Consider the following 20911-nt stretch of genomic DNA (forward strand, 5'->3'; position numbering starts at 1 on the left):
GTCAGTGCCCTTGGGTGCTGGCATCCTGCCTTCTTGGCCACCACTAGATCAGGCTTCTGAGACTGTTGGCCATCGGGGCCAAACTGTCCCCATAGGTACCACGGTAGTCCCTGTGTAATCCCCCAGATGTCACCAGGCAGCATACAGGTAACAGGCCTGGAAGGTCCCAACAGCCCAGCTGCACATGCTCAGACACTCTGGGGCTCCCTGTTCAGTGGCACAAACTCCAGGACCCAGTGAGAGAAACAGGAACACGCCAGGCAGAGCAGTATGGCTAAATCCATTTATTCCGAAATAAAAAGCAAAATAAACAGGAGTCGCATCACCAGGGCACCACGACCCCATCCCCGCCTCCTTCCTCTGTCCTATGCTATCAATAAATAAGTTTCCCAGCCCCAAATAATTATTAGAACCTCCTCCCCATGTGCCAGCTCCAACCTCCGCTAGGTATGATACAGGGGGCGGCCCTACCCCTGGAATATACAAAATGTTACACAGATACAATATGTACACTGGGGAAGCGGGGCCACCCCAGCAGGCCATGCCCTCGCCTGGTCTACAGTTAGCCCCACTGCCCTGCCTCAGCTGCCTCTCTGTGTAAGAAGATGGGAGCCCCACTGAGGGAAAAATTGCTTTGGTGAGAGTAGGGAGGCCATCAGGCCTCCTCCAAACAAGCCAATTATATGAGCCTCCAGCTATTAAATTACAATCATCATCATCCAGAAATTCAAGGAGTCAGCCCTGGCCAAGGTGGCAAAGGGTCTACACATTTGTCTCCCCTCATTAGACAGGGGTCTTATTTGCTACTGTAAGAGTAAAGGGGTGACTGGGAAGGGGTGGCAGGGACATGATGGGGGCGGAGCTTCCGGCCCCACTTCTCCAGGCCTTGCTGACAGTGGCCTGCTTTTTAAAACTTTTATCCTGACTTTTTTTTAATCCCGTAACTTTTTTCATAATTTTTTTTTTTTTTTTTTGAGACAGAGTCTCACTCTGTCGCCCAGGCGGGAGTGCAATGGTGTGATCTCAGCCCACTGCAACCTCCACCTCCCAGGTTCAAGCGATTCTCCTGCCTCAGCCTCCTGAGTAGCTGGGATTACAGGCACGCACCACCACGCCTGGCTAATTTTTGTATTTTTAGTAGAGACACAGTTTCACCATGTTGACCAGGCTGGTCTTGAACTCCCAACCTCAGGTGATCCACCCACCTCAGCCTCCCAAAAGTGCTGGGATTACAGGCATGAGCCACTGCGCCTGGCCTTTTTTCATAACTTTTATACCATAACTTACCCATAACCTTTTTTATCCCATGACTTTTTTTAATCCCATAACTTTTAATTTTTTTTTTTAATTTAGTGGCCAGCTTTTAGATGACAGTGATCTTCACCTCATCTGCACCTGTCTACCCCCGTTAGACAGGGGTCTATGCTTGCTACTATAAGGGTAAAGGGGTGACTGAGAAGGGATGGTAGGGATATGGTGGGGGCAGGGTATCCAGCCCCACTTCTTCAGGCTTTGCTGACAGTAGCCGGCTTTTAGATGACAGTGATCTTCACCTCATCATTCTCGTCAGCCCGGTAAAAAAATGGAATGCAGGGGTTGCTGCCCAAGCCTGGGCGCTCCCGGGGGTTCTGCATCTCACGAAGCAGCTGCATGATCTGCTGTGCAGTGGGGTTGTCACGGGGAGAACCCTCCCTGGCCTCTCCTTGGGCAGGCTCCACACTGCTGGCGAGGCTCACCTCACAAAGATCTTTGGAGAGAGAGAGGCAGGGCTCTGAGTGCCACGCGAGCCCTCCCTTGCTCCTGCCTGCCCACCCCTCCCGAGGGCTCTACTCACCACCCTGCTGGTCAGCAGCCCCAAGTTCCTGGGGGACTGGGGCCCCTGAAGTGGGATCATCAGCAGGGTTCTGGGCAGCTGCCAGGAATCTGCCATGCCACTCGTTGCGGTCGCCCACAAGCCGTAAGACCAGCTCCTGCAGCTCCAGCAGCTTCACCTGGAGGGAGGGGTGCTAAGCTGCCATGCCCATGCCCGTGCCCACTTCCACCCCCAGAGATGTTCCACGCCCTACCTTCATCTCCTCCTTGTCTTGGGCCAGCCTGCTGATGTACTCCTCCTTCTCCCGGTGCCGCTCCTTCAGCACTGCCCTCTGGCTCTGGTACAGTGCGATGTACTCTCCTGCGGGAGGACAGGGCTCAGATGCTGGGTTCCCTCCGACCACTGTGCAGCTCCTCCTGCCGTGCCCTGGCCTCCCACTCACCGATGGTGTCTGTCTCTCCAGAAAGCTGGATGCAGCGATGTTCCAGTTCCTCTACCCTCTCCTTCAGGTCCGCCTTCTCCTGCATGAGCTCCATAAAGCGGATCTGGAACCAAAATAATGGAGTCACATCTCGGCAGCGACCTGCCCCACCCCCACCCTTCTTGACCCATGCCAGGAGAGACTCATTCACCTGCAGCTTCTCCATTGCCCCCTGCAGGGCCCGGTGGGTCTCCCCACACACAGAATCACCCCCAGTCCCTGGGGCTGGGACTGCTGCCTCAGGCTCCTTCTGGGCTGAGGCCAGCAGGTGAGCCAGGCGCCGGCAGCGCACCCTTTGCTCCTTCAGCTGCCCACGAAGCCTTGCCTGCTCCTCCTCGGCACTGGCTACAGCTGAGTTGAAAAACGCCACCTGCAGGCAAGGGGGTGCATTCTTGTAGGAGGATATAGGGTGAACAGGGCAGGGAGGTGGAGAGCAGCCCTTCCCTTGGGGTCTCAGAGAGTGCACTTGTTGGTCCCAAGTGAAATGGTGTCTCACCACTGCCCCAGGAAAGGGGTAAGGGTCCAAAGACATCAGAAGGCCGGGAAACCAAGAGCAGAAGGGGGTCTGGGAGGGACCACAGAGGGAGGCAGCAAAGGTCGGGGAGGGGGAGTCAGCCTCACCATGGCTTCCCGGCTCTCCAGGTCCTCCGGGATGCTTGGCATGGGCGGAGGCACCTCCGCTGCCTCCTCCTCCTCCTCCTCCTCTTCCCGGTCCAGTCCATCTCCTATGGGGGTGGCCAGAGGGGTCATCAGACAACCCAACAAGGGTAAAGTGGGCCCACCTCTACCCCTACCCTCACTGTGTACCTTGGGCCAGCCCCTCCCCAGAAAGAAATGACCATCTGTTCTTTATTTTTATTCTTTTTTAAGAGCCAAGGGCTCGCTATGCTGCCCAGGTGCGGTCCCACTACCGATCAGCATGGGAGTTCTGACCTGCTTCATTTCTGACCTGGGCCAGTTCACCCATCCTTAGGTAAGCTGGTAGTGCCCTGCTCCCAGGAAGTCACCATACTGATGCTGAACTTAGTGTGGACACCCAGTTGGCATAATGACCAGCTGTTCTAAAGGTCTCTTCCAACTCCTCAATTCTACGCTGCTAACAGTCCCCCCTTCCTCCTGGGGCTCTCTCCTCTTCCTGTGAGCAGGTTCCCGTACCTTCCCCAGGGTGAGCCATGAGACTCAACTGGGCCCGTAGTTGCTGGTTCTGCTGGGTGACAGCTTCCAGGCGCTCCTAAGGGGCCAGGAAACAGAGTGAGAAGGCATGGAGGTTGCCAGGTTGTCCCCCTCGGGGCCCTGCCCTCAGCAACTCCCTCACCTGGGTTTCCTGCAACTCTTGGCGGGCCATCTCAGCCACCGCTTTGCCCTGAGCTTCCTGCTGCTGCAGCTGGTCCACGAGCTGGGTCTGCAGCAGTAACTGATTATGCAGCGCCTCCTTCTCAGAGGTTAGCTGCTGATAGGTGGCCACCTGCTGCTGATAGGCGGCCACGTACTGCTGCAGGTGTCCCAGGTACTGGTCTCGCTGCTGCTGCAGACTTTGAGCCTCTTGGCTCTTCAGCTCCACCTGTTGGAAGACCTGGGGTGTGAGGGCAGGTGGTGGCCTGCTTCCAGATTCAGGGCCCACAAATAGGGTAGCAAGGGCTCTGTGAGGCTCTGTCGCCTGCCCAGACCTCTGGCCCCTTGCTCCAGGCCTAAGTGACTGCCTCCCTTGCCTAGAGCCTCATGCCTCCTTCCCCAACCTCAAATCTCACATCCTTCTTCCCACCATTTAAACTGTAGGCCACAGACCTGTGGAAACACAGAGGGAGCCAACCACCATCTGCTAAGTGTGCTACATGCCTAATGCTTTCCATGTATTCTCTCATTTAATCCTCAGCATCTCTGCAAGGAAGATGCTAACTTCCTTTTTAAGTTAAAGAAACTGAGGCTTAGAGATGCAAAGTAGTTGAATGGTGACCAGTGGAGCAGAGGCCAGAATCCAGTTTGAATCTAAGGAGCCTCTTATACCGCTGTTTCTTTCCCTATGATTGGGAGAAATCCATGCCTCTAGCTGGGACGATGATGTCCAGACCTGAGAGGAGCCCAAGGCTATCCACCTCTGAAAGTCAGAGGGCAGGGAGCAAGAAACAGTCGCAGGACTGCCCTGGAGGGTGCTGGGGTCACCTGCTCCCCAGTCTGGAGCTGTCTCTGGCCTCACACCACCCCTCCCCAGAGGCTGGTGCCCGCCTCCCAGCCCTTCTTGGATGGGGCGGGGTTACCGTTTCCTTCAGCTCACTCAGCTTCTCCTGCAGCTCGCCCAGCTTCTTTCCCAGCTCCCTCTTGACGTGCTGCTCCGACTGCAGTGCGCTGGTGATCTCCATGTTCTCGTTAGTCTGGACAGAGAGAAGCAATCAGTGGCCACCCACTACAGCTGGAGACCCCAGAACTTGCTGCCTTGGTGTCTGCCTCCCATGGCACCGGGAAGGGTGGAGCCAGGTTAGAAAAATCATCCCCTCTCCCCCACAGCCATCAGAGCAGGGCTCTGGCTCACAGGTGCCTCCAGAAGTACCATTTCACGTGAGGGCTACACTGCCCCACTTTACAGGTGGGAAAACAAAGGCCCGGAGGGCTAGGGAGGAGGGCAGGCTCTCCAGGTGGGGCAGCGCACCAGCTTTACGAATCCGCTCTGCAGCTCAGCCAGCTGCTCCTTGAGCTCCCGGTTCTGGGAGAGTGCGCGGCTGATGGTGGTGCGGTCGTTCTGCATGGTCTCCAGGATTTGCCTGCGCGCCTCCGCCTGCTCCCCCCAGAGCTCGGCCGCCCGCTCCAGCTCCAGCAGCCTCTCCTCCTGCTCCCGGTTCAGGCGACTCAAGCCCTCATTGTCTTGCACCTGGGCTTGGAGCTGTCCTGCCAGACTCTCCAGCTCCTTCCGCAGGTGCTCAGCCTCCGCTTGTAGCTGCTGCTCCACCTCGGAGGGCCCTGCTGGGGGCTCTGGGGGTGGGGGTTCAGCTGAGAAAGGAAGCAGACAATAAGGGCCTCTGGATTCTCAAAAAAACCCTCCTCTTGGTCCATAGCTCCTCTCAAGCTCCCCAAACTTGTCTTCCCTGCTAATGATTCCTCGCACCCGGATGTTAGCCAATCTTCCAAACCACTTTCTTTTTTTTTTTTTTTTTTGAGACGGAGTCTCGCTCTGTCGCCCAGGCTGGAGTGCAATGGCGCAATCTCGGCTCACTGCAAGCTCCGCCTCCCGGGTTCACGCCATTCTCCTGCCTCAGCCTCTCCGAGTAGCTGGGACTACAGGCGCCCGCCACCATGCCCGGCTAATTTTTTTTTGTATTTTAAGTAGGGACGGGGTTTCACCGTGGTCTCGATCTCCTGACCTCGTGATCCGCCCACCTCGGCCTCCCAAAGTGCTGGGATTACAAGCGTGAGCCACCGCGCCCGGCCCCAAACCACTTTCTGATAGCGACAACTGTGGGTGGCTGACAATGGGCACTCCTCCGTCTTTGCTGATGGGGCACTGAGGCTCATGGAGATGATGAGGCTTGCCATCTCCTGGCACAGACCTCTTTCCCTCTGCCTCAAAGCCCTTCCATCCACCCAACTCCCTGGGGCATTCTAAACCACCCCCACAGCCCTCTGACACCATTCCGGCTCCCAGGTCACCCCAGCCCCAGCTTACCCATCTGGTTCCTCAGTTCAGCCAAGCTCGTCTCCAGCTCCTGTACCCGACTCATGCTACATTCCTTCTCCTCTCTCAATGTGTGCACCTGCCCAAAGCACAGCAGGAAAGGGCCCTGGAGAGGGGCTGGTGGCTGGACAGGCTGCCATCTCCCTCTCTGCCCCCACCTCCACAAAGCCCAGACCCATGGCCACCTCTGGCTGTGCTCCTCCCATTTCACAGACGCCCAGAAAGATCAAGTGACCTATCTGAGGTTGAGGGGAAGCTGAAGGGTCAGGTCTCACCTGCTCTGACATCTGCTGCATCCTCTGCCGCCACATGGCGCTCTCTCCTTTGAGATTCTCCGCATATTTATCTCTCTCCATTTGTAGTTGTCTAACCGACTCCATTACCTGCAAGAATGGCCACAGAAATTAGGAAGGACTGTCACTGGTTGTCACCTACTCCTGGCCACCTGGGGTCATCTTCCTTCTACATCTCTCCCCTGCAAAGCCTCACCTGCCCCAGGTGTGCTTCCAGCTGTGCACGCTCCTCCATGGCCTGCTGTAACTGCTGGTTAGCATCAGGGGCTTCACACCGGCTTGAAAACTGGATGGTGAAGAGCGAGAAGTTTAGATCTGGGGAGCCCAGGCCGTTCCAAACAGTGCCCCTTAAAAGGGCTAGGGCTAGGGCTAGGCTCAATGTGCAACTCAGTCAATAAAACTCTGCTATCAAGTTTCTTTGCTTTAGAAATAAAAAATAATTTTACAAAGATCTCAGGCCAGGCATGGTGGCTGATGCCTGTAATCTCAACACTTTGGGAGGCTGAGGTGGGTGGATTGCTTGAGCTCAGGAGTTCAAGACCAACCTCGGCAACATGGCAAAGCCCTGTATCTACAAATACAAAAATTAGCCAGGCATGGTGGTGTGCGCCTGTAGTCCCAACTACTTGAGAGGCTGAGGCAGGAGGATGGCTTGAGCCTGGGAGGTAGAGGTTGCAGTAAGCTGAGATCACACCACTGCACTCCAGCCTGGGTGATAGAGCAAGACCCCGTCTAAAAAAAAAAAAAAAAGATCTCTACTCTCTATTATTAGTGAAAGTGTTGGCTTGAACCTCAGAAGGAAATAAACAGACTCATGAGCTAGCCATATAAATGTAATCTCTAAAATAATGGTTTTCACCCATGATGCTTTAAAACAAAACAAAACAAAAATTGTTTCAAGCCCTAACCCTAAGATTCTGATTCTCCAGGTCCCCAATTTGTAGATTTTTAGCACTCTCTAGAGGATTTTATGCCAGGACCGGAACAAGGACCCAAATTTTCCAGCTCTTGGCTGGAGTCTCCCCATGCCCTGCATGATCCCTAGACCAAGGCCCCAGCTGGATGGCGCTCCCACCACCCATGGGGCTGCAGCCTCTTGCCTGTTGAAGCAGGAGTTCCGTCATCTCTAACTTCTTTTGCAATTCTTCCAAGTTAAGCTGCATGCCAGCCTTCTCAGTCACTAGGACCCGAAGCTTCTCTTCCAATTCTGATTTCTCTTGCTTCAGGTCCTCATTGCTTTGGCTATGGCCAGAGGCAGCAGAGAAAGGAATGAACGAAGAACAGAAAGGACTGCTTTGGTGATCCACCCTCTACCCTTGCCCCACAACCACAGAACTGTGGCACTGGAAGGAACCCCAGGAATCAAAAGTCACAGGTACAGGCCAGAGAGAAGACACGAGTTACCCAAGGCTACACCATGAGTCAGTGGCGCAGCCGGCACTAAAGCTTTGCTGGGCACACATGCAGACCTGTATGACCACCTCACCATGCTTACCTGTACCCCCCACCTCCCAGCACACCACCCATGCTGAGGGCCCCCAGACCTCCCATCCCACCATCCCCCATCCTACGTGTTCTTGTATAACTCCAGCCTGAGGGCATCTCTCTCTTTGGTTAACTCCTTGTTGTACTGCAAATACAGAAAGGTTAAGTCAGGATATAGCAGGCAGAGGAGCAGCTGGCCGACCAGTAACAATAGCTACAGTACCTACTCCACAGTAACACTTCCTCACTCTCAATCACACTTGACATGTTTTCAAGGCATTTCCAAGCCCATGGTCTCATTTTGTTGTTGCTGTTGTTGTTTTTGAGACGGAGTCTCCCTCTGTCACCCAGGCTGAAGTGCAGTGGTGAGATCTCAGCTCACAACCTCTGCCTCCCTGGTCCAAGTGACTCTCCTGCCTCAGCCTCCTGAGTAGCTGGGTTAGTTTTGTTTTGTTTTTTCTGAGATGGAGTCTCGCTCTGTCGCCCAGGCTGGAGTGCAGTGGCGCGATCTCGGCTCACTGCAAGCTCCGTCTCCTGGGTTCACGCCATTCTCCTGCTTCAGCCTCCTAAGTAGCTGGGACTACAGGTGCCCGCCACCACACCCAACTAATTTTTTTGTATTTTTAGTAGAGACAGGGTTTCACTGTGTTAGCCAGGATGGTCTCGATCTCCTGACCTTGTGATCCGCCCGTCTCAGCCTCCCAAAGTGCTGGGATTACAGGCGTGAGCCACCACGCCCGGCCTAATTTTTGTATTTTTAGTAGAGAGGGGGTTTCACCACGTTGGCCAGGCTGGTCTTGACTCCTGACCTCAAGTGATCCGCCTGCCTCAACCTCCCAAAGTGTTGGGATTACAGATTGTGAGCCACTGCACCCGGCAGGTCTCATTTGTTTTTAAAAGAACTTGGTAAGGGTGGCCAGGCGTGGTGGCTGACGCCTGTAATCCCAGCACTTTGGGAGGCCGAGGGGGGCGGATCGTGAGATCAGGGGATCAAGACCATCCTGGCTACTAACACGGTGAAACCCCGTCTCTACTAAAAAAAAAAAAAAAAAAAAAATACAAAAAATTAGCCGGGCGTGGTGGCGGGCGCCTGTAGTCCCAGCTACTCGGGAGGCTAAGGCAGGAGAATGGCGTGAACCCGGGAGACCAAGTAGTGAGCCAAGATGGTGCCACTGCACTCCAGCCTGGGCGACAGAGTGAGACTCCGTCTCAAAAAAAAAGGACTCGGTAAGGGTGGAAGGGACAGGGAGAGAGAGCGAATTTATGTATGTGTGTATGTATATATGTATTTATTTGAGATGGAGTCTCCCTGTGTCACCCAGGCTGGAGTGCACTGGTGCCATCTTGGCTCACTGCAACCTCCACCTCCCAGGTTCATGTGATTCTCCTGCTTCAGGCGCCTGAGTACCTAGGATTACAAGCATGTGCCACCATGCCTGGCTAATTTTTATATTTTTATTTATTTATTTATTTATTTTCAGACAGAGTCTCCCTCTGTCACCCAGGCTTGAGGGCAGTGGCACGATCTCAGCTCACTGCAACTTCCGCCCCCGGGTTCAAGCAATTCTCCTGCCTCAGCCTCCCAAGTAGCTGCAATTACAGGGGCACGCCACCACACCTAGCTGATTTTTTGCATTTTTAGTAGAGACAGGGTTTTGCCATGTTGGTCAGGCTGGTCTCGAACTCCTGACCTCAGATGAACCACCCGCCTCGGCCTCCCAAAGTGCTGGGATTACAGGTGTAAGCCACCACACCTGGCCAAGATCGAATCTACAGTTGGCTAACAGAGGCCCAGAGAGATAAGAGAATATTGCTATTGTTATTATTATTACTACCACTGTTTGAACCTTTATTGAATGCTTCACCAGGCACCATGCTAACAATCCCATTTAATCCTAATAACCACCACATGAGACAGTTACTATTATTACCTCTATTTTATAGATGGAAAACATGGAATATTAGAGGTTAAGTGCTTGCCTAAGATCACTTAGACAGAGCTGGGATTTGAACACCCAGGTATATGTGAGTCTCTAAGCTCATTTGTTCCTTGAGGGTGAGGGCACAGATAGGAAGGGGGAAATTAATCTTTTGTTCAATTTTTGAAAGGATGACACATTCAGATAGTCCAAAACTCCGAAAGTGCAGAAGGGAAATATCTTCCAGCTGTGCTGTTCCTCTCTCCTGTTTTATGTATAGCAGACATGTTTTATGTATATTGTCATAATACATAGGTACAGACACACACACACACACACACACACACACACACATTCCCTCTCTCTACACAAATGGTAACATACTAAAGATACTCTTCTGTACCTTCACAGTACAAGTACCATATTCCCCACCTAGGACTTGGCCAAGGCCACAGCCAGGTAAGGGCACAGTGGACATTTGGCCTCTGAGCTCTGCGTCCAGTGTTCACTCCCCACAGTGCCCCCAAACTCACCCACAGCAGCTGACTCAGCCCCAGGATGCCTCTAGCAACCACACACAAAAGCAATGACAAATGGCCCATGCTGCCTTCTAGGCAGGACACTCAACCCTGCAGAAGGGACCTTTAGGCGCACTCCTCCATCTGGGAAGCCAGGCTGCCAGGGGACGGGGCAGGCAGTTGGACTCACCCTGTCTGCCTTCTTCTGCTGAGTGGAGACAGCAGAGAGAGCCCGCTCCAACTCTCCCACACGCCGCCGGGAATACTGCAGGCGGCTGGCCAGATCTTCGGACTCTCCTGGAATGAGAGAGGTTGAGATGGGGCCCAAAGGACACCCCCTAAAGGCCTGTCCAAGTGCCAGGTTGAAGGATGATGGGGTGCCCAGATTCCCACCTTCTTTCTGCCTGGCAGCATGCTGAGTGTGAGCCAGGGCTGTCTGTAACTCAGCTTTCTCTGATACGAGGATCCCTATGGTCTGAATGTGAACCTTTGGGAGGAAACCCAAGCAAGTGCTGAAAAAGAAGGAAAGAAACATTCTCCAGAGGACAGGACGGAACTTCACACCCTCCACTCACCTGTAACTGCTCCCTTAGGGCTCCCTGCTTTTGGTGGCATTCTTTCTTTTCCTATAGGAAGAGGAAGACAGAGCTCTTACGAGGGGGAGGCAGAGAAGGCACAGCAAAGGACATGCCCTCAGAATGCCACCAATTTCCCAGTACAGGCCCACCCATGGGACCAGGTTATCAGGGACCCTGTGGGGATGGGGTGGAATCTGGGGAGGGGGGTGAGCCTTCTTTCCCAGGCTGGGAGTAGGTGAGACGAGACTGAGGCCTCTACATTTGAGTGCCCCCCAAACCCAGCAGTCATGATGTGAGCAAACAAAAAAATCACGTTACTTCTTCCAACTGATCCGTAATTTCTTGGTTCTGTTGTTTCTGTGGGGAAGAGTCAAAGGAAGGTGACTGAGGGTGGCCCCCTCAACTCTATTCCCCAGACCAGGAAGGGGTAGGCAGGGGCCAGGAATGGATTTTAAAGGCAAAGTTCTCAGACCCAATGGGAACACGAACTGGTAAACTCTCCTCAGGCTCTCAAGGAAAGGGGATTTGTGTCTTTGTTGGTTTTTGCCCACAGCCACAGAACTGAAAGTCTGAATCTGGATTCTCTTGAAAGGACAATAACATAAACCTCTAGAGATGGAGTGTGAGAAAAGCCCACCCTCTGCCAGTTTGTGATTTAGAAAGGTGTAATCATTCAACAAACATTTGCTGAGCACACACAGGCCAGGTACGGTTCTTAATAGCAGGGATACCAGACAGAAACAGACAGACAGGAGCCCTTGGCCCTGAGGTTTACATTCTAATGGGCCTTTAAATCTTGGACTCTCTGAGCTAAGAGACCTTTGATACTCTCTAACTCTACCTCCTCAGGAAATGCAAGCCCAAGGAGGAGAGGTGGCTTGTCCCAAATCAAAGAGCAAATTAAGGACTGAGTCAGGGCAGAAATACAGGGCTCCTGACAACCAGTCAGGCTAGCGCTTCCCCAAGAGGCAACAACCCCAGGGCATGTGTGGCAAGGACTCGAGCAGGGGTGTCTAGAGAAGAGAGAGTAGGCAAAGAGGGCAGCAACAGAAGAGCCATGCTGCATGCTCCGTGCTCTGGGGTCCCTCCAGCTGAGGCCTGGGCCCCCCAGCTCCCCATTCGCCCTTGGCACCAGGGGCCCCCTGCCCCTTTCTTCAGGGTCCCAAGGGGAAACTGGAGCCCAGGATTAGCAGCATGGAATCAGGGGACCCCACTGGACTCTTACCAATTTCTCTATCGTGATATTGAGTTGTTTGTTTGTTACATAGCTGGAGTCCAGGGCTACCGCTAGCTGTTGGTACCGGCTCTGAGGCGCATGCAGAGAGGAGGAGTTGGAGGAGGATTGGGGGGAGAGGTAGAGAGAGCAATCATTAGGGTTGGGGGGGTGTGTGGGCTGTCTCAGCTGGCAGAGGGGCACCCAGCCCCCGCTGTGGGAGGAGGTTGGAGGGCTGGCCTGCAGGGTCACTGGGCCACGGCCCAGGGCCTCTTACCTCCAGATCCTTCAGGTTAGCAGATGATGCAGGGCCCTCCCCATTGACACATGTCGTAGACTATAAGAGACGAGAGTGCACATGGAGATGTTCTGTCCCCTCAGTGTCTAAGCCCTCTGACTTCCTTTTCTCCCCAGCAATTGGCAACATTTTCTTTTCTAACTTGGACCCTCTGTCCCGTAACCCCTTTGTGCCAACTTCTCTCATGGTTCTTATTTCCCCACCATCCTTCCCTCTCAAGCAGCTCTCATCCAGTGCTTCTGCAGCAGGATAAAATGATGCAACCAGTCACGGGGTCCAACTCCTTCATGTGCACGACTTCAAGGGAGAAGGCTCAGGGAAGAGGTGACTTCCTTAACATTGCCCAGCATATTGGCTGGTCCCAGGATCTTCCCTCTCTCTTGTGAATCCCTACCTCAGTTTCTATCATAGTTCCCTTCCCCCCACCCCGCTCTGGGCCTCAGTTCCTGAGGTACCTCACAAACAAGACCATTGAGCTGCTGGGAGAGTTGTCGCAGGCTCTCGGTTGATGAGAAAGTCCTAGGGATGGAGACACAGGGGTCAGAGGTGCAGGTGGCTCAGTGGGAAAGAAGGTCATGGGCAGTGGCCTCCCTGACCCTCTCAGCCTAGAGACTGCTGCCCCAACAGGAGACACTCACTTGGTTTCATCCATGAGATTAGGGACATTGTCAGCATCATGATTCTGTGTGGGAAGAAACGTATGAGACGGTCATTCGATTTCTGGTAAGAATCACCCAGGATGGGGTGAGTCAAGCTCCCAAACTCATTCCAACAATCTTCCATCTCCCCAGGCCTCAAGGAAAAGCCCAGTCTGAGCCTTCCCCCAGCCCAGTCCCCAGGAAGAGCCCTTGACCCTAGGGAACAAGCTACCTGTGAAAGGAGACGACAATCCATAATAGGTACAGGAGGGCAGTGGGCAGAGGGGGAGGAGGCACAAACCTGAGATGCCGCCATGCTAATGAGACTGGCACCAGGGGAAGGGACACCGCCAGGTAACACGGTGTCATCAGATGGTTGTAGAGAAGCAGCATTGTCCTTGGGTGTCTGTCACAGAACAGAGCAGGGGGTTACAGGGCCATGCAGGAGAGAAGGTACCTCAGTGCCATGAACACAAGGGTGTGGAACAGGTAGGACAGGTGTTGCTGCAGTCAGAGTGACAGTCACACATGCTAGGAGCCACTCGGGTGTGGATTGGTTGCCCAGGCCTTGGGCTGCTAGGCAGCATTTCAGATGGCCAAAGCTCAAAGCAGGGGCTGCACGGCCTCCTTCATGAACACGAGGACCTCGCTCTCCCTGGAGCTCAGCAAAAGACAGCAGCAGGCTCTGACCTGTGGCAGCCACAGCAGGCGGGAGGAAGGTGTGCCAAAGTCAGGGAGGAGAAAGGCACTGTTCTTCCAGAAGGCCAGTCTGTGCTGCAGAGTGACCCTCACTGGGCCCCTAGTGGGCAGAGGATGGTGATGAGGGAGTAGTTGTCTGGGCAATGCACAATGTAGCTATCTGCCTCTCTCCTCCTTTCCTCCCTTCCCTTCTCCCCTGCAGTGGCACAATCATAGTTCACTGCAGCTTCCACCTCCTGGGCTCAAGCAATGCTCCCACCTCAGCCTCCCTAGTAGCTGAGATTACAGGTGCACACCACCATGCTCAGCTAATTTTTATAGAGACGTGGTCTCGCCATCTTGCCCAGGCTGGTCTCAAAGTCCTGGGCTCAAGTGATCCTCCCACCTTGGTCTCCCAAAATGTTGAGATTACAGGTTTGAGCCATTGCACCTGGCCTACTGGCCGTGTTTCTGATTCAGGCCTTTTCAGGGAAAAAAAAAAGTTGCCCAACTAGAAGCCTCTCCCCAACTCTCTGGAGGTAAAAAGAGAATGAACCATGGCCAACACTCCCACCCCAACCTCTTACCTCCAAAAACATCTACCCAACCAAGAAACCACCCAAGAAAACAGAGGTAAGACATCTTCCCTGTGGCCCTTGGCAACTTGGAAGTTGTGGGGCCTCTTTCCTGGGAATAGTACCTGGGGACAATCCTAGGATTCAGAACTTGGGGTCATGTGGAGCCTCTCCCTTGCCCCCAACTGGACCTACCTGCTTGATCAGAGCCCCACCCAGCCTCTCTCCAGGCTCTGACCTTACTCTTGGCCCAAGCCTCTGGTTCTAGAGATCTTCTAATATCTGACAAGCCAGATGGGCAGACGGTAGAAAAAGCTGGCTGACCAGCTAAGCTGGACAAGAGAAAAACACCAAGGAGCCAGGGCCTGGCCACGGAAGCTGAGTCTGGGAGAAGTGGCTACACCTCTCTCCAGGGAAAGGACTGCGTGCTCACTGGACCCTTCAGCCCTGGCCTCTGAAAACCCAAATCTGCTTCCCTCCTTAGAGCAAGTGCTGCAGCGGCTGGTGGAACTGAAGATGGGCCAAGTTGCCTTTGCATCTTTGCAAGTTTACTGTGACCATGGAACCTGGTGTTGCCTTGACAATGCCTACAACTGAATCTAATAGGTCAGAGCAAGGGTTCAGTTGCTGGCCAGGTATAAGCCTTGAGGGAAGGCTGGCACTCCTAGTAATGGACCCTGCTAGGCTTTAGGGCCCTCCTGGCATTGTGGGTTCCCACTGATCTCTAGGATTAGACACAAGAACGCTCAGAGGAAGGGAATTTTTTTTCTCTTTTTAATTTTTGTGTGAGATGGAGTCTCACTCTGTCGCCCAGGCTGGAGTGTAGTGGTGAGATGTCCACTCACTGCAACCTCCGCCTCCTGGGCTCGACATTCTCCTGCTTCACCCTCCCGAGCAGCTGGGATTATAGGTGCACGCTACCACGCCCAGCTAATTTTTGTATTTTTAGTAAATATGGGGTTTCACCATGTTGGCCAGGCTGCTCTCGAACTCCTGACCTCAGGTGATCCACCCTCCTCAGTCTCCCAAAGTGCTGGGATTACAGGCGTGAGCCACTGCACTCGGCTGAAAAAGCATTTTTCTGAGGACTTTCTGACACACATAGCATGATTATTTTGTGAGCAACCAGGTTATTTCATAATTTTAAGTCTTGTAGCCAAGACGGAGTTTTTAAAAAAGCCTACTCTCCTCAAAATGTCCCATCCCATTAAGATATTTTTTCTCTCTCCATTATTCCCTACTTCTGGAAATGTTATCACCTCCGCTCAGGATACTACGATCACAGGCCTGCATTCCTGGAGTAGAAAACTTACATGGTAATAAAAATGAGAAATTAAAAAAAAAAACAAAACCTACATTGGAAACAGTTATGGATATAGAGAAGGTATAAAAACAGCAAGGGGCTGGGCATGGTGGCTCACGCATGTAATCTCAGCACTTTGGGAGGCCAAAGCAGGTGAATCACTTGAGGCCAGGAGTTCAAGACCAGCCTGAGCAACATGGCAAAACCCCATCTTTACTAAAAATACCAAAAAAATGGCCGGGCGTGATGGTGCAACATCTGTAATCCCAGCTACTTGGGAGGCTGAGGCATGAAAATCACTTGAACCTGGGAGGGGGAGGTTGCAGTGAGCCAAGATCACACCACTGCACTCCAGGAGAAAGAGCAAGACTCTTTCTCAAAAACAAAAACAAAACAGCAAGAAGGAAATATGGGGATCTAGGCCTTTGTTTCCAGAACAAAGGGACCTGGGCTGGCACAGAATCTCAGAGCATTAGGAAACAGGCTGCAGACCCCCTAATCCACTGGACCATTGGCAGAGCAAAAGCCAAATACTTGGCTGCAGGATGCCTCTAGGCCTGTGCTCCCCAACCGTACCACTCAGTGTCTCCTCTGAGCTGGCAAGGTGAGTCACAGCACCTGGACAGACCTGATCAACTGGAGGGTAACAGGTGTGACGACTGGACAACTCTCTAACAGCAGCCAAGGACAACTCTCTAACAGCAGCCAAGGCTGCTCTGTCTCAGTCACTCTCCCCATACCCATCTCCAACAGGATCAGGCTCTATTTGTGCCCTGCTCCTCTGGCTTGGCAGGAAGGAGTCTCCCAGGTGAGTTACAGATGGAAGAAATGCCAAATCACAGCCAGAGGAGGTTGTCTCCTAGCCCTGTGTACCTCCATGCCCTGCCCCCCACCAGGCTCCCTGTGTTCCTGAAAGGTGCTCTGTGAGTTCACACTCTGACCATGGCCTCACCGCTCCCCCTGCCTCCCCCACTCCCCATATGGATTAATGTTACCCACCTTTAATCTTCAAGCCAGCTTCAAATGCCACCTTCTCCAGCCTGGAGTCCATTTGGAACCAACCTCCCCCCGAGCTGAGCATTTGGAATGTTCCAAAATTCTCTCTTGCCTCCTTCAGAGGAGTCTGCCTCCCTCGGTGTGCAGCCTACCTTGTTCATCTATTTTCTCCATTGTTTATTTATCAAAGTGCCTTTGTTGTCAAGAGCCCAGTGAATATGGCTAAATGTCCATTTGGAGAGATTAGGGGCAGAATGTCTTGGTCACTCATCTGTTTGGTTAACCTCACAACTTTTAGTTAGTTCCTCTGAAAAAATAGCTTCAATCCTTCCAATTATAATGTGAACTCATTTTCTTTTAACCCTTTGTTCCCTACTCTTAAGCCAAAGTGAATTAATTAAAAAAAAAAAATCACTAACTTCTACGTGGTTTACTGATCTTTGCCTTTAGGGCAAAACCTAAAGGTCTGTTGGGTTTTTTATTTGTCTGTTTTTTCATTTCTCCTAGTCTGAGAGTACCCACACTGGGCATTCAAAAGCCCAAATCCCAGGCTGGGAGCAGTGGCTCACGCCTGTAATCCCAGCACTTTGGGAGGCCGAGGCGGGTGGATCACTTGAGGTCAGGAGTTCAAGACCAGCCTGGCCAACATGGTGAAACCCCGTCTCTACTAAAAATACAAAAATGAGCCAGACATGGTGGCAGGCACCTGTAATCCCAGCTACTCAGGAGGCTGAGGCAGGAGAATCACTTGAACCCAGGTGGCAGAGGTTGCAGTGAGCCAAGATTGTGCCACTGCACTCCAGCCTGGGCAACAAAGTGAGACTCCGTCTCTGGAAAAAAAAAGAAGAAAAAAAAAAAAGCCCCAAATCCCACACACCTGCTCTGAAAGTTATTCCCAAATTACCTTTAAACTTTTAAACTTTAAGATATGTCTCACCTTCTCCAAGATGATAAAAGATTTGGGGGAAGAATAAAAACCCAATCAATCAAGCAGGTGAAGAAGCGGACATAAACAGGCGGAAGGTTAATGGCAGCAACATAAAATAAGCCAGAGGCGAAGTATCCCCCAAACCAGAGAAGCCTCAGGGGCATGCACAGCTGGAGAGAGCAAGCCAGAGAGGGGTCTCGGCACTGCCTCACCTTCCACTTGTCCAATGGGGGGAGCGCTACCCCATTGGAACGGTTAAGGTCGGACACCAGCACCTTCAGAATGTCCTGAATCTACAGGAGGCGAAAAGGGAAAAACAAGGGCAGGGGGAAAAAGGTAGAAGTGGCTTAGAGAGAGGCAAGAAAGTCAGGGAAGGAGGAAGATGTGGGTTCAGGGAAATGAAATACTGAAGAAGAGTGGAGGAGATCATACCATGGCCTGTGCCATCCTTCCAAATGGCCACCTGCTGTCTTGCCAGGGGCAGAAACAAATAGATGGAAAAGTCCCCTGAACGATGCAGTCACACAGAGTGGAGTCACCTGACCAATGCAGCTCTTAATATGCTGTTTGGACCCTTCTCCTTAGGCCCAGGATGTGGGCAATGAATCTAGTAGAACTACAGACCTCCACCTCCATTTTAAAAACCAGACTTCTGAGTAAGGGTTCACTTGAACAAAGGGGGCTCCAGCTAAAAAACAAGCTTGAAAGACACTGATCTTATCCAATGTCACCTTACAGAGGAGGAAACTGAGGCCCAGGGGAAGAAGTGGTTTTTCTGTGGTCACGCAGCAAGCTGGTGGCAAAGATGAACTCAAAAGTTAGATCTTCCCCTAATCCTAGCACCTGGGGCTCTCCTCACCACACCCTGGGGCCCTTTCAGTGACTCCTAAAGGGATAGCCTCATGGCAAGTGGCTGTTCTCATTGGCCTGGCTTCCCCTTGAGACTGGAGATGAGGAAATTGAAACAGCAACTACCATTTTCTGGGTGTCCTGGGTGTTTAGGACAGCAGGCCCTGTACTAGGGATTAACATAAAAACAACAATAATAGCAAATCTCATTTAAACTTCACAAGTATAAGTAAAACAATACTTTATAGTTGTGAAAAGAGAGGCCCAAAAAGCTCAAGCAATTTGCCCTAAATCACATCCCTAGCAGATGGACAGGTAGGATACAAACCCAGAACTCTTAATCAGTACCCAACAGTTCTTCCACAATCATAACAATTACCCTCTACTGCCCCTTGGGCCCCCTGTCCCCAGGAGCCTGGCCATCCAAGACTCACATCCTCAGGTGAGTGGCAACCACCAGAAGTGGTTGTCTCAGGGTTACTGCCATTTTTTATTTTCTTCTTCTTTTTCGCTCCTGTAGGAACACCAGGGCTGTTCCTCTGCTGATATTCTCTCAACTGTGGAAAAGAAGAGCAATAATACTCATGAGATCTACGAGCCCCCACAGATACATCCTACTTTACAATTTTTCCAAAATACTCTTATATACCATCTGATTTAATGCCACTAACAACTCCACAAGGTCTTGTCACAATCACTTAGTGACTGAGAGGGATTGATACCATGGCTTAAAAAAAAGGCAAGAATTGAACTTAAACTCAGTCTTCTGACTCGAAGCTCTGGGGTTTTGCCACAAATCAGCAGCTGCCAGGGGCCAAAACCAGAGGCAGAGGTACTTTTCTACCTCTCATCCCAGAAACAGGATGAGAACACTTAGGGGATTGGGTCCTACCATCAAAAGCCGGTTTCATGCACTAATTACGGTTCCGAGGGGGAATGCAACATCACTACATTCCACTCCACCATGGAGAATTCAAATATGAGGTGGAGAAGTCAAGCCTGGAGTCCCAGCTACTTGGGAGGCTAAGGCAGGAGGATTACTTAAGGCCAGGAGTTCAAGGCCAGCCTGGGCAACACAGTGACACCCCATCTCTAAAAATAAATATGTATCTTAAAATGTGGGCCGGAACATTAAGTCGGCAGGAACTGTACACTGTGTGGTTTAGAGTCATACATCCTCACACGTTTGTTAATATAAGAAATGCACCAATGCCTCTCAAACTTTTACATCAATGTATCCTCATGGCAGAAGGCAGCCTTTCTGTTGAACCTGGGAATTTAACAGAAAGAGGACAACCCAAGCCTCATTTCAGAGAAAAGTCTCGTATACTCTTAGAAATTTATGTGACTGTCATCCCTAAGTACATTGTTTTTTCTCTCTCAAGAGAATAAAGGGAAACTGATGCTTCAGAAAGATGCCCCATATTTATCCTGTGGCACTCCAAGTACCCCAGGTTGAGATGATATGAGGAAGATTCAAGCTGTCAAGTTCAGTTTCCCAAGACCTGTTCCACAGAAGATAAGCAGATCTCATTCCAGAGACCACTGAAGGGCACTCTGGTCCCAGAACCATGGAGAATTTCAATACGAGGTGGAGAAGTCAGAAAAAAATGTTAAAGTCTCTCTGGAGAGTAGAAGCCTGGGGGAAAACCAAACCAATCCCGTTCTCACATTGCCACCCAGAGATACTGCCAATGTTTTCAGCTCACGAGTGAAGTGTAGGCTTTTCACGCTGTCAATGTCTATGTTAAGGGTGTAAGGCAGCCTGAAACCTCTCCCTCCTAGGTCCCACAGTCCCCAATCCCCTTCTAGCTGGAAATTTATGCTGTGACCAGAGGAACCAGAAGCGGGATGAGAACACTTAGGGGACTGGGTCCTAAGATCAAAGACTGGTCTCGCGCACTAATTACGGTTCCGAGGGGGATTGTGACGTCACTACATTCCACTCCTGGGGGGAACATCAGCGCAACGTCCGAGTCGCCGCTCCGCGATGGGGGAGGGGACCGCAGGGCCAGGACCCAGGTCCTTGGAGACGCGAGCCCAAAGAGCCCAGGGAGGTCCGGTTTGGGGCGGCAGGAGGTGAGGGTCGAGTCTGGAGCGGGGGACCCCGGGAGTCACGGGCCCAAAGTCACTGGCGAGGGCAGGGGCTGAATTGCTGGGGTCCTAGGTCCTTGGAGAGGCCAGCCCAAAGAGCCCAGGGAGGTCGGACTTCGGGAGGCAGGAGGTGAGGGCCGAGTCTGGAGCGGGGAGCCCTGGGAGTCACCAGCCCAAAGTCACCCGGGGGCGACTGGCGAGGGCGGGGGCTGGGCGGCTGAGGGGGCGGGGCTGGCTGACAAGACTTTGGTAGGGGGAGCCCAGACGCGCCGGGGGGAGCCCAGCCCGGTGTGCCTCAGGAGTGGCACGGACTCTGGCCATGGTCCTGCCATCGGAGTGGGGCTGGGGCTGGGTCGGGGGGCCGCGACCCGGTGCACTTTACCTTTTTCTTCGCTGCGGCCAATTTGCTCTGTCGGGTTTCTTCCGACATCGCGGGGCGGGGAGGGAGGCGGGGTTGGGGCCACATCAGCGCGATCCCGGCAACCACTGCGGAAGTCAGTCAGCCACCGCGCAGCTGTGCGACGGAGCCAGAGGAGGCTTAACCAGGGCGGTACTAGAGCGCAGAAAAGGGGCGTGGCCTCAAAGATC

At 52.6% G+C, this 20911-nt stretch overlaps 1 protein-coding gene and 1 long non-coding RNA gene across 5 annotated transcripts; one reads left to right on the plus strand and one right to left on the minus strand.

Moving 5' to 3' along the window:
- Positions 1-266: 266 nt before the first annotated feature.
- GOLGA2 (golgin A2) lies at positions 267-20852 on the minus strand. 4 transcript variants are annotated; one of them, XM_012508938.2, is made up of 27 exons: positions 20706-20852; positions 18664-18786; positions 17593-17673; positions 13202-13306; positions 12901-12944; positions 12718-12781; positions 12242-12301; positions 11977-12057; positions 11070-11108; positions 10749-10799; positions 10567-10660; positions 10364-10470; positions 7823-7881; positions 7352-7493; positions 6448-6537; positions 6234-6341; positions 5950-6037; positions 4939-5276; positions 4550-4663; positions 3610-3855; positions 3450-3525; positions 2916-3019; positions 2446-2664; positions 2256-2358; positions 2067-2173; positions 1835-1991; positions 267-1747 (listed from the first exon to the last, which is right to left on the minus strand). In XM_012508938.2, exons 1-27 carry the CDS (start codon positions 20787-20789, stop codon positions 1533-1535), a joined length of 3099 nt encoding a protein of 1032 aa, XP_012364392.2. In that variant the 5' UTR covers positions 20790-20852; the 3' UTR covers positions 267-1532. The 4 variants fall into 4 exon arrangements, with proteins under 4 accessions (XP_012364392.2, XP_003264245.2, XP_030673765.1 ...); XM_003264197.2 differs by lacking the exon at positions 17593-17673 and having other exon boundaries at positions 20706-20809; XM_030817904.1 differs by lacking the exon at positions 11977-12057 and having other exon boundaries at positions 276-1747.
- Positions 7461-11078, plus strand: LOC115836385. The gene is made up of 2 exons (XR_004031437.1): positions 7461-7626; positions 10806-11078. It is a non-coding gene; the product is annotated as an uncharacterized LOC115836385 (long non-coding RNA).
- Positions 20853-20911: the final 59 nt, after the last annotated feature.

The sequence above is a fragment of the Nomascus leucogenys genome, chromosome 8 (genome assembly GCF_006542625.1).
Source record: "Nomascus leucogenys isolate Asia chromosome 8, Asia_NLE_v1, whole genome shotgun sequence".
Classification (NCBI taxonomy): Eukaryota; Metazoa; Chordata; class Mammalia; order Primates; family Hylobatidae; genus Nomascus; species Nomascus leucogenys.

What these genes read in the sequence shown, in the direction of transcription:
- GOLGA2 (XM_012508938.2), bottom strand. Translation starts at nt 20,789, where the DNA reads ATGTGGCCCCAACCCCGCCTCCCTCCCCGCCCCGCGATGTCGGAAGAA. An exon ending in TTAGCATGGCGGCATCTCAG is followed by an intron (nt 12,945 to 13,201) that starts GTTTGTGCCTCC and finishes CTTCCCACACAG; the next exon opens with AATCATGATGCTGACAATGT. An exon ending in TGAACTGAGGAACCAGATGG is followed by an intron (nt 5,277 to 5,949) that starts GTAAGCTGGGGC and finishes TTCCTTTCTCAG; the next exon opens with CTGAACCCCCACCCCCAGAG.